Below are 23,721 nucleotides of genomic sequence, written 5' to 3'. Positions count from 1 at the left end.
TGCCTTTGTGTCCTGTATGGGACACAATGGCAACATGTAATGTACATACCTTAAAGTGATATTCTAAAACCTTGGCTATCTTATGCGTAGCAAATAATATGTGCTCTAAGTGGTGTTATTTGCCTATAGATCTTGTACAGGAATAGCATATGGCAGCCTGGACAACTTGTCACTCTCCAAGTGTTCTGCATTGTTTGTAGTAGCTATTCATTGATAAATTGGTATTTATGGTAGTTCTGGGCAAGCAGCCATATGAAAAGGGTAACATATTACATATGTTATTACTAGGCTAAAGGGTTGAATATTATTATTATTATTATTATTATTATTATTATTTATTTATTTTTTTTAAAAGACTATCATACAATAGAGTATACAGAGGTTGTCATGGTAACACAAAAAAAGCCTGGAAAACAATATGTAGCCACAGTCTGAAAGTTAGACAGCCTAGTCTATTGGATTGGATACAGTGATCTTACAATGTAGGTTGAATTTTGAGCATGCTCATTCAAGATTACCAGGAAATCCCAGCTATACTTTGTAATATGGAGTTCCTGTAGCCACTGCCTGATTTTTCCTATCCCTTAACTTGTATACAAGGCTGCGTTAAGGTTTGTGGGAGACCCAAGGCAACTAACTTGTCGTGGCCTTTACCAATAAAATGATCAATATGATTTGCTATTATTCAAATGTTTAATAACAGGTATAAAAGTGTGAATACTTCCAGCACTGCAATTGTGTTAAACACACTGTAGTGAACCCAGTTCAGTTCATAGCACACAGAAATCCCTGTGCACATTATGCTTCAGTGCCCCCTCCCATGCTTGTGATATACCCGTGTGTGGGGGCCCTCCTTGTGTGTGGGTCCCTGGTAACTGCCCATTCTGCCCTGTTGTTCATTCATTACCTTTATATAAATGCTAATTTAATGTCATTTCTGTTTTGTTGTTTTGCAGATATGCTCTTAGTGACCACAAACCCTTATGATTTCCACTTTAGCTCACAAGGAGTTGTAACGGTAGACAACTTAGATGATAGTGAAGAATTACTTGCAACTGACGTAAGTACTGACTGTCTGGTAGAGGCAACCCCCCTGAAATAACACAGGGCTAACCAGCAAAAGATACAGACAGCTTGGTATTTGACCAGATGTTTTCACCCTCTTTTCCACAGCAAGCGTTTGACATATTGGGGTTTATCTCTGATGAAAAATATGGTGCTTACAAATTGACAGGTGCAATAATGCATTTTGGAAACATGAAATTTAAACAAAAACAAAGGGAAGAACAAGCAGAGCCTGATGGCACTGAAAGTAAGTCAGTCATCTACTAACCGTATGTGTTATGTTGTCACTGTGTAGAGTTAAGGGCCGTATTCACGGATGTGTTCTGAGCGAATCAGCACACATCTCCCCCCCCCCCCCGCTCAGCACAGCGTGATGTGTGCTGAGCGTGCGGGGGGGCTCATTTCACCCAGCAGGCCCATCTAGCACCAGCGATAGCGATGCGCGGGGCTGCGCATAGCTATCGCTGTGGGGGTACACACAGAGAGATCACTGCTTAAAATCTAAGCAATCTAGTCAGATTGCTTAGATTTTAAGCAGCGATCGCTCTGTGAGTACCCCCCTATAGAGAGTAGAATGGGAACAAAGCTTTAGTTATTAGAGTATAATAGGAAGCCAGGATACACTGACTTCATGTAAAGTGAATCTGGCTTATCATATAGATTGTACTAATGCTTTTTAGGGCTTGTAGTCTCTTATGTAACAAACACAGTTCCTAGTTTAGTTAATTGTATTATGTATTTATCAGTTATTCAGTAAACTATATATATAAAAAATGAGCTGGTCTCTGCACTTAGAGTGATGAGTGACCCGTGAGCCAGTCTGCTGCACTCTACATGAGGGGGACGAGTAAGTGATATGGGGGCGGTTATCCATAGCCACAGGAAGATTATTAGATACAGGTGGTGGTGGTGGTGGGGGGGGGGGGGGTGTTTCGTGCCGCAAGGTGATTTATTGCCACCGAGATCATGGGGGGTTACTAATAATACCTAAGATTTTGCCACTGGGGGAGGATTGTGCAGACGGCACTTCTATAGTGAACTACAGACACTAAGGTGGTGGGGGCAATGTCATTGGGGATCTATTACTATAGGGAATCTATTGCCACTGAGCATATCAAAGTTAATCTTTCAGTAGAGACCTATAGACATTTACATATACTTTTAAAATTATATTTTTTACTTTAAATAAAAAAACAAAACTTTTATTTTTAAATTGTCAGTAAAGTGGTCACTCTGCAAATCTACGGTGTATTACAAATCAAGAGAGCAATTTTGTTTCAGTACTATTATTAAGGTTTTATATTGTATTCGTGTACTTTGAATATTATTAAGTAGGAGTTTGAGTACCAACTTTGTTTTCTGTTTTATCAGGCACAGATAAAGCTGCTTATTTGATGGGGGTCAGCTCCTCTGAGTTGGTGAAAGGTCTGATGCATCCCAGAGTGAAAGTGGGCAATGAGTACGTGACCAAAGGTCAATCCGTAGAACAGGTGAGACTATTAGAAATGCAGACACTATGTAATCTTTCTAGACTTGGTAAATACGCAAGCAGCGATCATCTCACTAGCCTTTTGTAAAATACATTTCTTTAAAGTTTACTTCTAAGGTATAATACATGGTTTATAATTAATAGCTAAAAATAAGCTACTCTTATCATATAATAGCCAATTTTATACCCACCTTTAGCACATTAGTTATTTATCTTCATGTCATCTTTAATTTACATTTATGAAAACTATAAAAAGTGCAATATTACAATTCTTTTCACACTCAGCGGCAGATTGATACTAGAACTATATTATATGTCCTGACCTACAGGTTGCACACCTCCTCTGATCTAGACAAATCTTGGAATCCATTGCTACATTGCAATGATAAGTGAGATTAGATCTATGTATGTATTCAAAGCAATTTAATATTATATATTGCATAGTTAACCAAATTTTTTTGTTTGTACATTAGACCTGTTATTATTGATATACTTTGCATTTAAAATCACAACCAAATGTTTCCCTCTTGGTAGCTACTGTATATATTTGTGTCTCCTTTATGAGAATGCTTAGGCCAGTTGAAGTAATAAGTCATTTCAGTAGCCAATTGCTTGAGGACATATTCATGTGCTGGCAACCAATAGAAACTGCTCATAATACAATAATGGGATGTGATGTTCTGATACTTTTTTTATGCTTTATGTCTCTAGGTTGTATATGCAGTCGGAGCATTGGCCAAAGGCATTTATGACCGAATGTTTAAATGGCTTGTGGTTCGTATTAACAAGACACTGGATACAAAGTTACCCAGACAGTTCTTTATTGGTGTACTTGATATCGCTGGATTTGAAATTTTTGATGTAAGTCCTATTTTCCGGAGATACTCAGCAATTATAACAAGTACAGAGAGTGTGTGATAATAAAATATCATGACTCATAATTTATATGCAATTTTCATAGGTTAAATGAAGAGATAACAAAAATCAACTGCATTTCCACTGGATTAATCAATAATAATAATGCATCTTCAGTTTAAATAATTTACTATAGATGAAATTGTATGCCAATGTAAAGTTTTCCATTGTAGTATCCAGCATAGATTGTTAAAAACCACTGGATAACTATGGGACCTATGTACTAAGCCTTGGAGAGGGATGAAGTGGATGGAAATAAAGTACCAACCAACCAACCAGCTCCTGTCATTTTCCAAACACAGCATGTAACATGGCAGTTACGAGCTGATTGGCTGGTACTTTATCTCCGTCTTCTTTACCTCTCTCCAAGGCTTAGTACATAAACCCGTATGTTACTTTAGATATTCTAAATATAAAACTTTCTATAGACTAAAATAACTGCATTTCAGTATTTGGATAATTACAATTAGTGGTTTATTGGTTGACAAAAAAACAATAGTGAGGTATTTTCCTTCCAAATCGAGTGTGGAAATGTGTATGATATTTGCATAAATCTGACTGTTAATTAATAAAAAAAATATATAAATAGATCCAATTTTTGTACATGAATATGAGATATATTAATTTCATTTGAATCACAAATATTATGTTCTATCTAGTTTAACAGCTTTGAACAACTCTGCATCAATTTCACAAATGAAAAATTGCAACAATTTTTCAATCATCACATGTTTGTGCTAGAACAAGAAGAATATAAGAAGGAAGGAATTGACTGGGAGTTCATTGACTTTGGCCTAGATTTACAGGCTTGCATTGACCTGATTGAAAAGGTAATATGTTTAATTTCTTATATCTCCGTATTGCTTATTGAATATTATGAGTTCACTGTTATGCTACTATATTGTGTTATATATATTTTACGTTGCATATATTTTGTCCATTAGCCTATGGGAATTTTGTCAATACTTGAAGAGGAGTGCATGTTTCCTAAGGCTACAGACATGACCTTCAAGTCAAAGCTTTATGACAACCACCTTGGAAAATCACCCAACCTCCAAAAACCAAGAATTGACAAGAAGAGAAAATATGAAGCTCATTTTGAACTTGTCCACTATGCTGGAGTGGTAAGTGACCCAGTGATAAATAATAGGGCCCATTGTTAACATGCTTTCAGTGCAGCAATGTTTTCTCTCTACGCTTGCTACTTTAGGTTCCATACAACATTATGGGCTGGTTAGAGAAGAACAAGGATCCACTTAATGAAACAGTCGTCGGACTCTTCCAAAAGTCATCCAACAAACTTCTGGCTTGCTTGTTTGAAAACTACATCAGTTCAGACAGTGGTCAGTACAATTATGATATTTTTGCAGTACTGAAAGAAAAGATACATAGATTATTATTATTATTATTATTATTATTATTATTATTATTATTATTATTATTATTATTATTTAACCATCAGTAAGAACTACATCTTAGCTCATGAATGTGTCCAAGCTATTTAGATCAAAGTTTGGTACTTTCCTAATCTTTAGTCCTGTTCCATAGTTTCCTCCCATTTATATTTAGAGTGCACAGCTCATTTACTGTACATATTGTAGTAAGTTAAACTATCATGCATAAATATATTATGAGAGATTGACAAACGGAGATACTCGCAACAAATTGCTATGCTCTTTATCCTTTTAGCCTGATATTATGTAAAATATCCCTTACAGTGTAGGGAGGGCTGAAATATGAAAACCTGAATATCAAGAACTCAAAAAAATAGATTGTCAAAACTGAAGAATCAGTAGAAATGGGAAGGCATTTATGAATTATACGTATGGTCCAATTAGGCAATCGCATCACATCAGATAGTGGCTCATTCACTGTTTGATCAAATGTTTCTTGTCGACAGCTGACCAAGGTGGAGAAAAAAAGCGCAAGAAAGGAGCTTCATTCCAGACTGTGTCGTCTATGCACAAGGTCACATTTTACTTTGTTCTTTCTACTTAAATGTACTATCCTGGGTATAATTTAGCTGGTGCTGTAAACTACACACAGACACATAAACCCCTCAAATTGTTAACTGAAATGAATTGCTTTCTATCTCTCAGCATAAGGTGAAATCAAGTGTCTTGTGTACTTCCTGTGAACTTTATTGATCACGTAACACAAAATTATCAGCATTCTGAGTAACTTCTACATACAATTGGCACATAATATCTATTATCTGGAATTCGTGGAACTTGTGGCTTTCATGATTACATTTTGCCATAGTTTGGAGCACCATACATGTAGTATACTAAATTATTCAACAACAGGAATTGTACAGCAGTGTTCCTCACATTATAGTCTAAGGCAGCACTCCTCACAGTGAATATGCTGCGCTATATAAGAAACTGTTAATAAATAAATGTAACTAGACTGCCATAGTGATCATTTCAGCAGCTATAACAGTCTCACTGAGCAGCTGCAACATTTATTTCTGCTTGTTATGAACTTCCTGTATAATGAGTTTTATTTAGAGATGAGCGCCGGAAATTTTTCGGGTTTTGTGTTTTGGTTTTGGGTTCGGTTCCGCGGCCGTGTTTTGGGTTCGACCGCGTTTTGGCAAAACCTCACCGAATTTTTTTTGTCGGATTCGGGTGTGTTTTGGATTCGGGTGTTTTTTTCAAAAAACCCTAAAAAACAGCTTAAATCATAGAATTTGGGGGTCATTTTGATCCCAAAGTATTATTAACCTCAAAAACCATAATTTACACTCATTTTCAGTCTATTCTGAATACCTCACACCTCACAATATTATTTTTAGTCCTAAAATTTGCACCGAGGTCGCTGTGTGAGTAAGATAAGCGACCCTAGTGGCCGACACAAACACCGGGCCCATCTAGGAGTGGCACTGCAGTGTCACGCAGGATGTCCCTTCCAAAAAACCCTCCCCAAACAGCACATGACGCAAAGAAAAAAAGAGGCGCAATGAGGTAGCTGACTGTGTGAGTAAGATAAGCGACCCTAGTGGCCGACACAAACACCGGGCCCATCTAGGAGTGGCACTGCAGTGTCACGCAGGATGGCCCTTCCAAAAAACCCTCCCCAAACAGCACATGACGCAAAGAAAAAAAGAGGCGCAATGAGGTAGCTGACTGTGTGAATAAGATAAGCGACCCTAGTGGCCGACACAAACACCGGGCCCATCTAGGAGTGGCACTGCAGTGTCACGCAGGATGGCCCTTCCAAAAAACCCTCCCCAAACAGCACATGACGCAAAGAAAAAAAGAGGCGCAATGAGGTAGCTGACTGTGTGAGTAAGATAAGCGACCCTAGTGGCCGACACAAACACCGGGCCCATCTAGGAGTGGCACTGCAGTGTCACGCAGGATGTCCCTTCCAAAAAACCCTCCCCAAACAGCACATGACGCAAAGAAAAAAAGAGGCGCAATGAGGTAGCTGACTGTGTGAGTAAGATAAGCGACCCTAGTGGCCGACACAAACACCGGGCCCATCTAGGAGTGGCACTGCAGTGTCACGCAGGATGTCCCTTCCAAAAAACCCTCCCCAAACAGCACATGACGCAAAGAAAAAAAGAGGCGCAATGAGGTAGCTGACTGTGTGAGTAAGATAAGCGACCCTAGTGGCCGACACAAACACCGGGCCCATCTAGGAGTGGCACTGCAGTGTCACGCAGGATGTCCCTTCCAAAAAACCCTCCCCAAACAGCACATGACGCAAAGAAAAAAAGAGGCGCAATGAGGTAGCTGACTGTGTGAGTAAGATAAGCGACCCTAGTGGCCGACACAAACACCGGGCCCATCTAGGAGTGGCACTGCAGTGTCACGCAGGATGGCCCTTCCAAAAAACCCTCCCCAAACAGCACATGACGCAAAGAAAAATAAAAGAAAAAAGAGGTGCAAGATGGAATTGTCCTTGGGCCCTCCCACCCACCCTTATGTTGTATAAACAGGACATGCACACTTTAACCAACCCATCATTTCAGTGACAGGGTCTGCCACACGACTGTGACTGATATGACGGGTTGGTTTGGACCCCCCCCAAAAAAGAAGCAATTAATCTCTCCTTGCACAAACTGGCTCTACAGAGGCAAGATGTCCACCTCATCATCATCCTCCGATATATCACCGTGTACATCCCCCTCCTCACAGATTATCAATTCGTCCCCACTGGAATCCACCATCTCAGCTCCCTGTGTACTTTGTGGAGGCAATTGCTGCTGGTCAATGTCTCCGCGGAGGAATTGATTATAATTCATTTTAATGAACATCATCTTCTCCACATTTTCTGGATGTAACCTCGTACGCCGATTGCTGACAAGGTGAGCGGCGGCACTAAACACTCTTTCGGAGTACACACTTGTGGGAGGGCAACTTCGGTAGAATAAAGCCAGTTTGTGCAAGGGCCTCCAAATTGCCTCTTTTTCCTGCCAGTATAAGTACGGACTGTGTGACGTGCCTACTTGGATGCGGTCACTCATATAATCCTCCACCATTCTTTCAATGTTGAGAGAATCATATGCAGTGACAGTAGACGACATGTCCGTAATCGTTGTCAGGTCCTTCAGTCCGGACCAGATGTCAGCATCAGCAGTCGCTCCAGACTGCCCTGCATCACCGCCAGCGGGTGGGCTCGGAATTCTGAGCCTTTTCCTCGCACCCCCAGTTGCGGGAGAATGTGAAGGAGGAGATGTTGACAGGTCGCGTTCCGCTTGACTTGACAATTTTCTCACCAGCAGGTCTTTCAACCCCAGCAGACTTGTGTCTGCCGGAAAGAGAGATCCAAGGTAGGTTTTAAATCTAGGATCGAGCACGGTGGCCAAAATGTAGTGCTCTGATTTCAACAGATTGACCACCCGTGAATCCTTGTTAAGCGAATTAAGGGCTCCATCCACAAGTCCCACATGCCTAGCGGAATCGCTCCGTGTTAGCTCCTCCTTCAATGTCTCCAGCTTCTTCTGCAAAAGCCTGATGAGGGGAATGACCTGACTCAGGCTGGCAGTGTCTGAACTGACTTCACGTGTGGCAAGTTCAAAGGGCATCAGAACCTTGCACAACTTTGAAATCATTCTCCACTGCACTTGAGACAGGTGCATTCCACCTCCTATATCGTGCTCAATTGTAGAGGCTTGAATGGCCTTTTGCTGCTCCTCCAACCTCTGAAGCATATAGAGGGTTGAATTCCACCTCGTTACCACTTCTTGCTTCAGATGATGGCAGGGCAGGTTCAGTAGTTTTTGGTGGTGCTCCAGTCTTCTGTACGTGGTGCCTGTACGCCGAAAGTGTCCCGCAATTCTTCTGGCCACCGACAGCATCTCTTGCACGCCCCTGTCGTTTTTTTAAAAATTCTGCACCACCAAATTCAAGGTATGTGCAAAACATGGGACGTGCTGGAATTTGCCCATATTTAATGCACACACAATATTGCTGGCGTTGTCCGATGCCACAAATCCACAGGAGAGTCCAATTGGGGTAAGCCATTCCGCGATGATCTTCCTCAGTTGCCGTAAGAGGTTTTCAGCTGTGTGCGTATTCTGGAAAGCGGTGATACAAAGCGTAGCCTGCCTAGGAAAGAGTTGGCGTTTGCGAGATGCTGCTACTGGTGCCGCCGCTGCTGTTCTTGCGGCGGGAGTCCATACATCTACCCAGTGGGCTGTCACAGTCATATAGTCCTGACCCTGCCCTGCTCCACTTGTCCACATGTCCGTGGTTAAGTGGACATTGGGTACAACTGCATTTTTTAGGACACTGGTGAGTCTTTTTCTGACGTCCGTGTACATTCTCGGTATCGCCTGCCTAGAGAAGTGGAACCTAGATGGTATTTGGTAACGGGGGCACACTGCCTCAATAAATTGTCTAGTTCCCTGTGATCTAACGGCGGATACCGGACGCACGTCTAACACCAACATAGTTGTCAAGGCCTCAGTTATCCGCTTTGCAGCAGGATGACTGCTGTGATATTTCATCTTCCTCGCAAAGGACTGTTGGACAGTCAATTGCTTACTGGAAGTAGTACAAGTGGGCTTACGACTTCCCCTCTGGGATGACCATCGACTCCCAGCAGCAACAACAGCAGCGCCAGCAGCAGTAGGCGTTACACGCAAGGATGCATCGGAGGAATCCCAGGCAGGAGAGGACTCGTCAGAATTGCCAGTGACATGGCCTGCAGGACTATTGGCATTCCTGGGGAAGGAGGAAATTGACACTGAGGGAGTTGGTGGGGTGGTTTGCGTGAGCTTGGTTACAAGAGGAAGGGATTTACTGGTCAGTGGACTGCTTCCGCTGTCGGCCAAAGTTTTTGAACTTGTCACTGACTTATTATGAATGCGCTGCAGGTGACGTATAAGGGAGGATGTTCCGAGGTGGTTAACGTCCTTACCCCTACTTATTACAGCTTGACAAAGGGAACACACGGCTTGACAAATGTTGTCCGCATTTCTGGTGAAATACTTCCACACCGAAGAGCTGATTTTTTTGGTATTTTCACCAGGCATGTCAACGGCCATATTCCTCCCACGGACAACAGGTGTCTCCCCGGGTGCCTGACTTAAACAAACCACCTCACCATCAGAATCCTCCTGGTCAATTTCCTCCCCAGCGCCAGCAACACCCATATCCTCCTCATCCTGGTGTACTTCAACACTGACATCTTCAATCTGACTATCAGGAACTGGACTGCGGGTGCTCCGTCCAGCACTTGCAGGGGGCGTGCAAATGGTGGAAGGCGCATGCTCTTCACGTCCAGTGTTGGGAAGGTCAGGCATCGCAACCGACACAATTGGACTCTCCTTGTGGATTTGGGATTTCGAAGAACGCACAGTTCTTTGCGGTGCTACTGCTTTTGCCAGTTTGAGTCTTTTCATTTTTCTAGCGAGAGGCTGAGTGCCTCCATCCTCATGTGAAGCTGAACCACTAGCCATGAACATAGGCCAGGGCCTCAGCCGTTCCTTGCCACTCCGTGTGGTAAATGGCATATTGGCAAGTTTACGCTTCTCCTCCGACAATTTTATTTTAGGTTTTGGTGTCCTTTTTTTACTGATATTTGGTGTTTTGGATTTGACATGCTCTGTACTATGCCATTGGGCATTGGCCTTGGCAGACGACGTTGCTGGCATTTCATCGTCTCGGCCATGACTAGTGGCAGCAGCTTCAGCACGAGGTGGAAGTGGATCTTGATCTTTCCCTAATTTTGGAACCTCAACATTTTTGTTCTCCATATTTTAATAGGCACAACTAAAAGGCACCTCAGGTAAACAATGGAGATGGATGGATACTAGTATACAATTATGGATGGACTGCCGAGTGCCGACACAGAGGTAGCTACAGCCGTGGACTACCGTACTGTACTGTGTCTGCTGCTAATATAGACTGGATGATAATGAGATGTAGTATGTATAAAGAAGAAAGAAAAAAAAAACCACGGGTAGGTGGTATACAATTATGGATGGACTGCCGAGTGCCGACACAGAGGTAGCTACAGCCGTGGACTACCGTACTGTGTCTGCTGCTAATATAGACTGGTTGATAAAGAGATGTAGTATGTATCTATAAAGAAGAAAGAAAAAAAAACCACGGGTAGGTGGTATACAATTATGGACGGACTGCCGAGTGCCGACACAGAGGTAGCTACAGCCGTGGACTACCGTACTGTGTCTGCTGCTAATATAGACTGGTTGATAAAGAGATGTAGTATGTATGTATAAAGAAGAAAGAAAAAAAAAACCACGGGTAGGTGGTATACAATTATGGATGGACTGCCGAGTGCCGACACAGAGGTAGCTACAGCCGTGGACTACCGTACTGTACTGTGTCTGCTGCTAATATAGACTGGATGATAATGAGATGTAGTATGTATAAAGAAGAAAGAAAAAAAAACCACGGGTAGGTGGTATACAATTATGGATGGACTGCCGAGTGCCGACACAGAGGTAGCTACAGCCGTGGACTACCGTACTGTACTGTGTCTGCTGCTAATATAGACTGGATGATAATGAGATGTAGTATGTATAAAGAAGAAAGAAGAAAAAAAACCACGGGTAGGTGGTATACAATTATGGATGGACTGCCGAGTGCCGACACAGAGGTAGCTACAGCCGTGGACTACCGTACTGTGTCTGCTGCTAATATAGACTGGTTGATAAAGAGATGTAGTATGTATGTATAAAGAAGAAAGAAAAAAAAACCACGGGTAGGTGGTATACAATTATGGATGGACTGCCGAGTGCCGACACAGAGGTAGCTACAGCCGTGGACTACCGTACTGTACTGTGTCTGCTGCTAATATAGACTGGATGATAATGAGATGTAGTATGTATAAAGAAGAAAGAAAAAAAAACCACGGGTAGGTGGTATACAATTATGGATGGACTGCCGAGTGCCGACACAGAGGTAGCTACAGCCGTGGACTACCGTACTGTGTCTGCTGCTAATATAGACTGGTTGATAAAGAGATGTAGTATGTATGTATAAAGAAGAAAGAAAAAAAAACCACGGGTAGGTGGTATACAATTATGGACGGACTGCCGAGTGCCGACACAGAGGTAGCTACAGCCGTGGACTACCGTACTGTGTCTGCTGCTAATATAGACTGGTTGATAAAGAGATGTAGTATGTATGTATAAAGAAGAAAGAAAAAAAAACCACGGGTAGGTGGTATACAATTATGGATGGACTGCCGAGTGCCGACACAGAGGTAGCTACAGCCGTGGACTACCGTACTGTGTCTGCTGCTAATATAGACTGGTTGATAATGAGATGTAGTATGTATGTATAAAGAAGAAAGAAAAAAAAACCACGGGTAGGTGGTATACAATTATGGATGGACTGCCGAGTGCCGACACAGAGGTAGCTACAGCCGTGGACTACCGTACTGTACTGTGTCTGCTGCTAATATAGACTGGATGATAATGAGATGTAGTATGTATAAAGAAGAAAGAAGAAAAAAAAACACGGGTAGGTGGTATACAATTATGGATGGACTGCCGAGTGCCGACACAGAGGTAGCTACAGCCGTGGACTACCGTACTGTGTCTGCTGCTAATATAGACTGGTTGATAAAGAGATGTAGTATGTATGTATAAAGAAGAAAGAAAAAAAAAACACGGGTAGGTGGTATACAATTATGGATGGACTGCCGAGTGCCGACACAGAGGTAGCTACAGCCGTGGACTACCGTACTGTACTGTGTCTGCTGCTAATATAGACTGGATGATAATGAGATGTAGTATGTATAAAGAAGAAAGAAAAAAAAAACCACGGGTAGGTGGTATACAATTATGGATGGACTGCCGAGTGCCGACACAGAGGTAGCTACAGCCGTGGACTACCGTACTGTGTCTGCTGCTAATATAGACTGGTTGATAAAGAGATGTAGTATGTATGTATAAAGAAGAAAGAAAAAAAAACCACGGGTAGGTGGTATACAATTATGGACGGACTGCCGAGTGCCGACACAGAGGTAGCTACAGCCGTGGACTACCGTACTGTGTCTGCTGCTAATATAGACTGGTTGATAAAGAGATGTAGTATGTATGTATAAAGAAGAAAGAAAAAAAAACCACGGGTAGGTGGTATACAATTATGGATGGACTGCCGAGTGCCGACACAGAGGTAGCTACAGCCGTGGACTACCGTACTGTGTCTGCTGCTAATATAGACTGGTTGATAAAGAGATGTAGTATGCATGTATAAAGAAGAAAGAAAAAAAAACCACGGGTAGGTGGTATACAATTATGGATGGACTGCCGAGTGCCGACACAGAGGTAGCTACAGCCGTGGACTACCGTACTGTACTGTGTCTGCTGCTAATATAGACTGGATGATAATGAGATGTAGTATGTATAAAGAAGAAAGAAAAAAAAACCACGGGTAGGTGGTATACAATTATGGATGGACTGCCGAGTGCCGACACAGAGGTAGCTACAGCCGTGGACTACCGTACTGTGTCTGCTGCTAATATAGACTGGTTGATAATGAGATGTAGTATGTATAAAGAAGAAAGAAAAAAAAAACCACGGGTAGGTGGTATACAATTATGGACGGACTGCCGAGTGCCGACACAGAGGTAGCTACAGCCGTGGACTACCGTACTGTACTGTGTCTGCTGCTAATATAGACTGGATGATAATGAGATGTAGTATGTATAAAGAAGAAAGAAAAAAAAACCACGGGTAGGTGGTATACAATTATGGATGGACTGCCGAGTGCCGACACAGAGGTAGCTACAGCCGTGAACTACCGTACTGTGTCTGCTGCGACTGGATGATAAATAATGATATAAAAAATATATATATATCACTACTGCAGCCGGACAGGTATATATTATATAATGACGGACCTGCTGGACACTGTCTGTCAGCAGAATGAGTTTTTTATTTTATAGAATAAAAAAACACCACACAAGTCACACGACGTGTGTTTAACTTTTACAGGCAGACATTCACAATACAATATAGTATACTATATACTGGTGGTCAGGTCACTGGTCAGTCACACTGGCAGTGGCACTCCTGCAGAAAAAAAGTGTGCACTGTTTAATTTTAATATGTACTCCTGGCTCCTGCTATAACCTAACTGCTCCCCAGTCTCCCCCACAATTAAGCTGTGTGAGCACAGTCAGATATTATACATAGATGATGCAGCAGCACACTGGGCTGAGCACAGATATGGTATGTGACTGAGTCACTGTGTATCGTTTTTTCAGGCAGAGAACGGATTATATTAAATAATATAAAACTGCACTGGTGGTCACTGGTCAGTCACTAGTATAACTAACTAATACTATCAGCAAAATTCTGCACTCTCTGTCTGAGTACTCCTCCTAAGCTCCAGTAAATGAAGTGTCACTGTCTCACTCTGTCACTAGTATAACTAACTAATACTATCAGCAAAATTCTGCACTCTCTGTCTGAGTACTCCTCCTAAGCTCCAGTAAATGAAGTGTCACTGTCTCACTCTCACTCTCCTATCTATTTCTTCTCTAAACGGAGAGGACGCCAGCCACGTCCTCTCACTATCAATCTCAATGCACGTGTAAAATGGCGGCGACGCGCGGCTCCTTATATAGAATCCGAGTCTCGCGATAGAATCCGAGCCTCGCGAGAATCCGACAGCGTCATGATGACGTTCGGGCGCGCTCGGGTTAACCGAGCAAGGCGGGAAGATCCGAGTCGCTCGGATCCGTGTAAAAAAAGCTGAAGTTCGGGCGGGTTCGGATTCCGAGGAACCGAACCCGCTCATCACTAGTTTTATTACTTTTGTTAGCAAGCATCCTGATAAAGTTCAGGACTCAGCAGGCAATGCATTTGGTGGTCTGTTTATACATTTTACCTGGTGGCACAGTATTAGAGTACCCTGAGAATCATTATCAGGATTACTCCACCATTCACACCTCTGTTACTCTGTTTAATTATATTTTCCAGGTAGGATAATTGTTAAAGTCTATTTATGAAACTTCTATCCCAAAAAGTAAATTGTATTAGGACATACTGGCCTTATAATTTTGCTCATTTTTCTTTCTTAATATTATGTACATTATTTTTTTTCAGGAAAATCTGAATAAATTAATGACTAATCTTAGAGCAACATCACCTCACTTTGTACGCTGCATTATTCCTAATGAAACAAAGACTCCAGGTAATTATTCCTTATCTAATCAAGCTTTGTGTATTTCATTTAATATATCAGCATCAGAGACATGTGAAGGTTCTCAAGAACGGCTAGGAACCCAATATTTGCTATAATATTGCAAATAAACTTTTAAAACACAACCGTCAGGATGTAATGGAGCCCAAGATCGCCGTAGTTGCTGGATGCCGGCTGATCCGTGACATTTATTTTAAAAGGGCAAGCACTTACAAGGCAATACCATGCATTGTAAGTGATTTCCCCTTTAAAAACAAAGTCAGAGATCATCCGGCATCCTGCACATCCAGCAATCTTGGACTCCATTACATCCCACCGTATGTATTCTAACCTTTAGAGGCACTATAACCTCATACGGATTCAAAGCTAATTGTATCAAGTACTTAGTGTTGCCTATGTTATGTGAGGCTCCAGAGCCTTACCTCCGGCGGATGCTCCCACGGGTTACTGTCCTGCTGGTTGGCGTGGCTGCGGCGGCGGGTCCTCCTGGACGGATGGGCGGTTGCCAAGGGCCGGGGGCCGAGGGTCTGGAAAGCCAGGCGCTGCGGAGGGGATCGCTGCGGTAAGGTCCTCTAGTGGTGACACAGTATAGTGTGTCAGAGACAGAAGCTGGCTAAAGCTGTGTGCTAACAGCTAAGTATGTCTCCTGTGCTGGGGGCAGCCATATTGGAGACCAGTGTATTGCCAATGAAGTTCCCAATCTGTGTTCAGCCAATCCTGCGTGTTCTCCCCTTACAAAAGGGGGCTGGCTCAGAGGGAGAGTGCCAGTGCTTCAAGTTACCTCCTTGTGAAAGGTTCTCCAGCTCTGTGCTCCCAGGTTACTTCTGGTTCCCTGGTCCTGGTTGCTCTCATCTATCGGTTACCTGAACACTGCTGCAGTCCTGCTGTCTAAGTCTGTTGCCACTCGTGGAAGCGCTCACGGGGTCCCAGGTCGTAGAGGAGCTCCAGGTGCTAACGGCGGTTCCCACAGACATCTTCATTTCTTCAAAGTCCAAGTTCTTCAGCCTTGTCTTTCAATCACAAACCACAGTCTTCATTTCTTCAAAGTCCAAGTTCTTCAGCCTTGTCTTTCAATCACAAACCAGTCTTCATTTCTTCAAAGTCCAAGTTCTTCAGCCTCATCTTTCAATCACAAACCACATCTGCATTTCTTCAAAGTCCAAGTACTTCAGCCTCGTCTTTTAATCATAAAACACAGTCTTCAGTTCTTCTTTACCGGAGTTCTTCAGCTTCACTCTTCAAGTCATTTAACCATAGACTCTAATTCTTCCAGTTTATTCTATTTTTCCAATATTCGTGTACAGCCTGATTATTCATTAAAACTACAGTTATCTTCCTATGAAGTCCTCCTTTTCTTTACGCCCTCCGGCCACCATTAACACTTAGTTTGGCTTCCACCCCATGCGGAGGAATTACATTAAGCCACCTCGTTTACTCTCCTCACTGGTAGCTGTCCCTTCAGCTAAAACTCGGTTGTCGGAACCCCAACTTACACAGAGCGTGTCAAGTTAGACATATAATTATGCTATTCTATTTAAGTTAATGAGTAAGTTTTGATGCTTTCTGACAATGTATTAAATATTATTAGCTCGCATGAGTTGGAAAGCAATATAGATGTTTCCTAGTTTAGTATATGTTAATCTTCCAAGACTAGTTATATTGTATATAGTGGTTATATTGTATGGCTTGTGGATTTTAGGTGCAATGGATCCTTTCCTGGTTCTTCATCAGCTACGTTGCAATGGCGTCTTAGAGGGAATTCGTATTTGCCGCAAAGGTTTTCCAAATAGGGTTATGTATGCTGACTTCAAACAGAGGTAATAAAACATATGAATTGAATTTACCTATGTTATCCGGTTAGCTGTTAACATTCGTGGGAGACACTTTTGTGGTCACAAAGACAATCTTAATGTAACAAAATACAGTTGCATATGGCAAACAAAAATATTCAGTTTAAACAAGAGGGTAATGCCAATGAACAAAGTAACTTTATATTTATTAGCTTGAAACATAGTTATTATGTTAGCAGTACTAAGAAATAACCTTCACATCAACACTTTGGTTGTTATCCACTTATCATAAATAATTGTAAATGGAAGGAAAACGAATATCCATCCATCATGTTTAATCACATCTGTCTACTACTATCCTGATTGGTTTTGGCAGATATCGTATTCTGAATCCCAGCGCTATCCCAGAGGACAAGTTTGTAGACAGCAGAAAAGCGTCTGAAAAACTCTTGGGGACTTTGGACATTGATCAAACTCAGTATCGATTTGGGCATACAAAGGTATTTATCATTTACGTTAATAGTGATTAGATCATCCAGCTTACTCATATATGTGCACATCGAAAGATAAAAAATGTTTTGGTCATTCTCAAAGCAATTTATGTTTTTCAGTGCAACTTTTAATTAAAGTGTCAGATATGTTTTACCAAATGATATTCTTTTTATATGTATGTTAAGATTAGTTATAGCAGAGAACTCATTATAGATTTTATTCACAAATATTTTTAAAAAAGTGATGTATTATCTCACTAACATACACCAATGACTGTATGTAACTGCAGCCCATTTGCTGAATGGTATTACAACAATTATCTGATGTGAAATGCTGCATTCTAATGAGCAATAGTTCAGTTTTCAAAATGGAATCCAGTAAGGATCCCGGCAGTTGAAACACAGATGTTGGGAATCCCGGCACTCCTCTGCATCCTGTCAAGGATCACAATCCCGGACTGCCGGGATCCAGGTAAAGGGCTTGCCAGGACTGCGGACAGGCAAACCGCAGTGGGAAGGGGGGTAGGTATAGGCAGTGAGGGGAGTGTTAGGGTTAGGCCCTGGGAAAGGGAGGGTTAGGGTTAGGCTGCGGGGAGAAGGGGTAAGTTTAGGCACACCCAGGAAGGGTTAGGATTAGGCTGTGGCACAGGGAGAGTTAGATTTAGGCTGCAGGAAGGGGGGAGGTTAGGTTTAGGCACACCCAGGAAGGGTTAGGGTTAGGCTGCGGGGCAGGGAGAGATAGATTTAGGCTGCGGGAAGGCGGAGTTAGGTTTAGGCACCACTGAGGGTTAGGGTTGGCGTGGGGGGGGGGGAAGGTTAGGTATAGGCTGTACTTACCCAGCCCCTGTTGGGATTCGCACCATTGGGATGCCGCAGTCAGTCTTTTGACCGAGGGCATCCTGGCCGCCGTCATATCATACCCAACCTCTGAAAATGACTCACTGTGTGCAAGTGGCAAATATACATCAACTTAACATTTCTATATCTTTTCTGCACTCTCTTGTTTAAATTTCAGGTAATGCTTTTGCTATTAACATCTTGGGCCTGATTCATATGTGGTTGAAAGCTGCATTGCTACTGATTGCTTGGAAGAAGCAGCAATGCACAGATATGTTAATGGAGCAGGAGGCGTCTGCTATAATTAGATGCCTCTAGCAAGCAATTGTGACCCAGTGCTGCATACTAGAGTGCAGCACTGGATCACATGCGACTCCATTTGCCATCTGAGCAACCCATGAGGGCAGCCGCCACTGCCTACCAGGAGGCCAAGAAATGGAGATCCTAGCCTTGGCAATCCCCCAAAATGGAGGTGAGATGCATCTGTTTTGGAAAATGAAGGCCACTTCCACCCCCAAACAGCTGCAGACTGTCAATCAACTGATGTCTGCAGCCATTCTGCTTCCAACGACGCAGGACCCGTAATGCAAATGCATCCCTTGTATTAGGCTCACTAACTCAGTCAATAAGTATATGTTGTAACTAGTACAGTATGCCTGCACATGTATATATGGAATTTTGTTACTTTGCTTACCCCATTTGTATCTTTGCTCTGTGCATGGCACAGCAGAACTTTGTGGCACCTTATAAATAAATTCAGATAATGATAGTACATTCCTTTCCATGTTATAAAGTGTGCGTGGTATGTAATAGGTGTTTTTCAAGGCTGGACTCTTAGGACATCTGGAAGAAATGAGAGATGAAAGATTATCTAAGATTCTCACACTGATCCAAGCAAGAGCCCGGGGAAAGCTAATGAGAATTGAATTCCAAAAGATTTTAGAAAGAAGGTAAAAAAGCACTGAAACACTACATGCAATCACAATTAGATCTGTTCACCACTAATTAGTAATGCGTGGGCTTCTTTAGTAACAGGTGGCAAACAGTAGACATGTAATGAAATACTTTATGTGACTGGCTAGTATGGGGCACAGCAGATATTTGTTATTTATACCACAATGTTTGGCTATACACTGGCATGATGAACATGTAAACATGCGGTGGATAACTATGTAATCAACACTTGTGCATACTGACACTGCCTTTAATGTTTAGCCAAACAAATCATTTGAATCACGAAATATATTTTAAACTATTAAATGACAAACTCAAGGACAGGTAATACCCAAACTGCTTGTACAGCACCTCCAGCACATAGTCCTTGGCGGTTATTAATATGTGGTTGGAGTTGCTTCTTTATTGGTACTTTGCGCATGCACAGCACCCATTCGGCGCATGCTTAAACAGGTTCTACGGTGAAGGTAGCAGGATAGCAACAGATTGTAAGTGATTATCAGTCTGCTGCCGTCTGGGGGGCCTCCGTTTGTGAAAATGGAGGTGTGTCACTGCCGTTTAGGTGGAGGGAAAAGGCCAGGGATCTCTGAGTACAACAGAGATTTCCTGGCCTCTGCGATGGATGGCTTGCTCGGCACCATGGGTGCCACAAGCCACCCAATAGAGGGCAAGAGATCCGATGCTGCTCCTAGGACGCAGGTCAGACCACTATTGCAGCTGAAGGCGTCTGCTTGTAATAGACACCTCCTGCTGCATTACCATCCAACGCTACGACAGCTGCTTTCTTGTCTTCTACACATAAAGGAAGCAGCCATTTTAATAAGCTAAACCAATATTCATAAGAATGCAACTAAATAATTCACTAGGAAAAGAAACTAACATTAATACCATTTATGATGTATCTCAGTGCTGCCACTATTCTTAGGGAATTATCAGTCTGCAGTCTCATGAGTATTAACTCCTTTAGTAAACTCATTTGGATTCAATTGAAGAGCAACTTAGGAACTGTGCATAAGAAACTTTTGTTTTTAAATGAAACTGTAGCAAGCCATTGTTGCTGGTAATTTTTTTCAATATCCAATTAAGTAAATGTGCATGTTAACGTTCCCGATAGTGTCCAGAAATAACACTGTTTGTCTCTTACTGTGCTCTTTGTTAGGGATGCACTGTTGGTTATCCAGTGGAACATTCGTGCTTTTATGGCTGTCAAAAATTGGCCATGGATGAAGCTTTACTTCAAGATTAAGCCTTTGTTAAAGTCAGCAGAAACTGAGAAAGAAATGGCAAACATGAAAGATGAGTTCCTGAAGCTTAAAGAAGCACTTGAAAAATCAGAAGCCAGAAGGAAAGAACTTGAGGAAAAGCAAGTCACCTTGGTGCAAGAGAAAAATGATCTGACTCTTCAGTTACAAGCAGTAAGACACCTAGATCCTGCACACAGTGTAGCTGATGATCTGTTTTGTTCTGTAAAATACACATATTTGCACTGTCCTTCCATCCCTGCATAGAGTCTGTCACATTCTGCACTTATGACTCCTTACACTTAGAGATATAGAATGCGGGAGGGAGGGGTCAAGTGGTGAACATGAGACTAATAAGATCTGACTGTATGTCCCACTCAACATGCTTACATTAATCATTTGCATTTGAAAATACAGGTATAAAGAATACAACCAAATTGTAGTATAAAATTACACTTTATATCATCGCTCTAAGTAGAGCAAATTGTAATAGATCACACAATCACACATTATATAAACAAATAATGTACAGTGACTAGTAGAAAAATGCTTAAACAGAGTTTGTGAACTTTCACAGGAGCAAGATACCCTGGCTGATGCAGAGGAGCGATGTGATCTATTAATTAAATCTAAGATCCAAATGGAATCTAAAATTAAAGACCTCACAGAGCGCATAGAGGATGAGGAGGAAATGAACTCAGAGCTGACTTCTAAGAAAAGAAAACTTGAGGACGAGTGTGCAGAACTGAAGAAGGACATTGATGATCTGGAGATCACATTAGCAAAAGCAGAGAAAGAAAAGCATGCGACTGAAAATAAGGTACTGTATTCCAATGCCAACAATGGGGATTTTGTTTACAATACAGCATAACATTTCTGTCAGTAGACCAGTAGTGTAGGCACCACTTATTATGCAGGGACCTCACTACTGTTACTCCTACAAGGAGGAGTATGTGGCTGCACATTATAGCTTCAGAGAAGCATAAAATGACATTATGGTCTGTTCTAACTGACCAGATCCACTAAAAGGAGACCAATGGGGATGATATTCTGGTCATGCTCTAATAAGTAATTAGTGTCTGTCACTGGAAAAGGACCACCTGCTCTTCTTCATAGTCACATAAAGGTCTACCTGCTCTACATAGTCACATAAAGGTCTACCTGCTCTACATAATCACAGAAAGGACCTCCTGCTCTACATAGTCATAGAAAGGGCCACCTGCTCTACATAGTCATAGAAAGGGCCATCTGCTGTATATAGTCACAGAAAGGTCTACCTGCTCTACATAGTCATAGAAAGGGCCATCTGCTGTATATAGTCACAGAAAGGTCTACCTGATCTACATAGTCACAGAAAGGTCGACCTGAACTACTTAGTCATGGAAAGTGCCACCTGCTCTACACAGTTACAGAAAGGTAACCTGCACTACACAGTCACAGAAAGGGCACCTGCTCTATACAGTCACAGAAAGGGCACCTGCTCTATACAGTCACAGAAAGGGCCACTTACTCTATATAGTCACAGAAAGGGCCATCTTCTCTACATAGTCACAGAAGGGGCAGCCTTTTCTATATAGTCACAGAAAGAGCCATCTTCTCTACATAGTCACAGAAAGGGCAGCCTTCTCTATATAGTCACAGAAACGGCCACCTGCTCTATATAGTCACTGAAAGCTCTATCTCGGTGCCGGATTACTAAATAGGCAGAGTACGCCCCGGCCTATGGGCTCCTTTTAGGGGCCCTGAGACAAGGGATCAAAATAATATTGATTTGATCTTGAAAGAAAATTACAATCAAGGTTTCTTAAATTGTTTCCAAACGATAGGAAGAAAAAAATGAATCAACTCTAAGGAATGCAAACTTTACCTAAAGACTATATAGAGAAAAACAGTGTATTCATGTAATATACCCATTAACAACTTAAAGTATAGTTCACAGAAGCACAGTCACAGAAAGGGAACCTGCTCTACACAGTCACAGAAAGGTCTACTTGCACTACATAGTCATATAAAGAGCTGCCAGCTCTATATAGTCACAGAAAGGGCCACCTGCTCTGCACAGTAACAGAAAGGGCCACCTGCATGACATACAGTAGTCACAGAAAGAGCCACCTACAATATCTAGTCACAGAAAGGTCTACCTGCTCTACATGGTCATAGAAAGGACCATCTGCTCTTTATAGTCACAGCAAGGGCACCTGCTCTACACAATCACAGAAACTGAACCTGCTCTACACAGTCACAGAAAGGACAACTTACTCTATATAGTCATAGAAAGGGCCATCTTCTCTACATAGTCACAGAAAGGGCAGCCTTCTCTATACAGTCACAGAAAGGGCCACCTGCTCTATATAGTCACCGAGAGGTTTATCTCGGTGCCGGATTACCAAATAGACAGAGTAGGCCCATTAACAACTTAAAGTATGTAGGCCGTAGACAGATTCACATGACAGTAAAATTAAAAATGTATTATGAGATAATTTGTGAGGGGGGCCCTGAGAGTTTGGCTGCCTAGGGGCCTCCACAGAGTTTAATCCGGCACTGGTCTACCTACTCTATATAGTCATAGAAAGAGACACCTATTCTATATAGTCACAGAAAGGGCCACCTGCTCTATATTAAGTATTAAGAAAGTTATAAATCTGTATTTCATATTGAATATAATATTTTTAATAATAGCCTAAATGCAAGCTAAATTTTGTGTTTAATAAAATGAAGTTATTTACATACAGTTTAGGTAACTATTTGTTTAATGTGCCTCTCTAATATATTTTATTGTTTTTATTCAGTTTACTGTACACTGTAGGTATATGTTTGTGCATCCACATAGCCATATTGTCAATATACTTAACTCCTCAACTTACCTACAGGTCAAAAACTTGACTGAAGAAATGGTAGCTCTTGATGAGACAATTACTAAGTTAACAAGAGAGAAGAAAGCTTTACAGGAGGCGCATCAGCAAACACTGGATGACCTTCAGGCAGAAGAAGACAAAGTCAACACTCTAACCAAACTAAAAACAAAACTGGAACAACAAGTGGATGATGTAAGATTTCAAAAATACTTGTGATTAACTGTGTGATTTTATTGCTGTACCAAGTGCAATTAGTCATTAAGTTTTTCTCCTTATTTGTCAGCTTGAGGGTTCTCTAGAACAAGAAAAGAAGGTCAGGATGGATCTTGAAAGGGCAAAACGTAAGCTGGAGGGGGATCTGAAGCTTACACAAGAGAGTCTAATGGATGCAGAAAATGATAAGCAGCAGATGGATGAGAAGCTAAAGAAGTAAGAATATTATTCCAGG

The 23,721-nt window shown here is 41.9% G+C and overlaps 1 protein-coding gene across 1 annotated transcript in view; it reads left to right on the top strand.

Moving 5' to 3' along the window:
* The window catches only part of MYH15 (myosin heavy chain 15), a 90,957-nt gene that overhangs the window by 28,695 nt on the left and 38,541 nt on the right, over positions 1-23,721 (top strand). The window contains exons 11-26 of the mRNA XM_063953636.1: positions 957-1,060; positions 1,174-1,312; positions 2,437-2,555; positions 3,266-3,415; positions 4,129-4,299; positions 4,414-4,593; positions 4,680-4,812; positions 5,370-5,437; positions 15,009-15,096; positions 16,805-16,922; positions 17,272-17,395; positions 19,037-19,173; positions 20,337-20,592; positions 20,996-21,238; positions 23,289-23,465; positions 23,557-23,702. Of these exons, the coding sequence (XP_063809706.1) occupies positions 957-1,060; positions 1,174-1,312; positions 2,437-2,555; positions 3,266-3,415; positions 4,129-4,299; positions 4,414-4,593; positions 4,680-4,812; positions 5,370-5,437; positions 15,009-15,096; positions 16,805-16,922; positions 17,272-17,395; positions 19,037-19,173; positions 20,337-20,592; positions 20,996-21,238; positions 23,289-23,465; positions 23,557-23,702 (2,353 nt within the window). The remainder of the gene's footprint in view (positions 1-956; positions 1,061-1,173; positions 1,313-2,436; positions 2,556-3,265; positions 3,416-4,128; positions 4,300-4,413; positions 4,594-4,679; positions 4,813-5,369; positions 5,438-15,008; positions 15,097-16,804; positions 16,923-17,271; positions 17,396-19,036; positions 19,174-20,336; positions 20,593-20,995; positions 21,239-23,288; positions 23,466-23,556; positions 23,703-23,721) is intronic.

The sequence above is a fragment of the Pseudophryne corroboree genome, chromosome 2 (assembly GCF_028390025.1).
Source record: "Pseudophryne corroboree isolate aPseCor3 chromosome 2, aPseCor3.hap2, whole genome shotgun sequence".
Taxonomy (NCBI): Eukaryota; Metazoa; Chordata; class Amphibia; order Anura; family Myobatrachidae; genus Pseudophryne; species Pseudophryne corroboree.
Note: the sequence above shows the minus strand (reverse complement) of the source record. Positions and strands in the feature narration are given on the sequence as shown.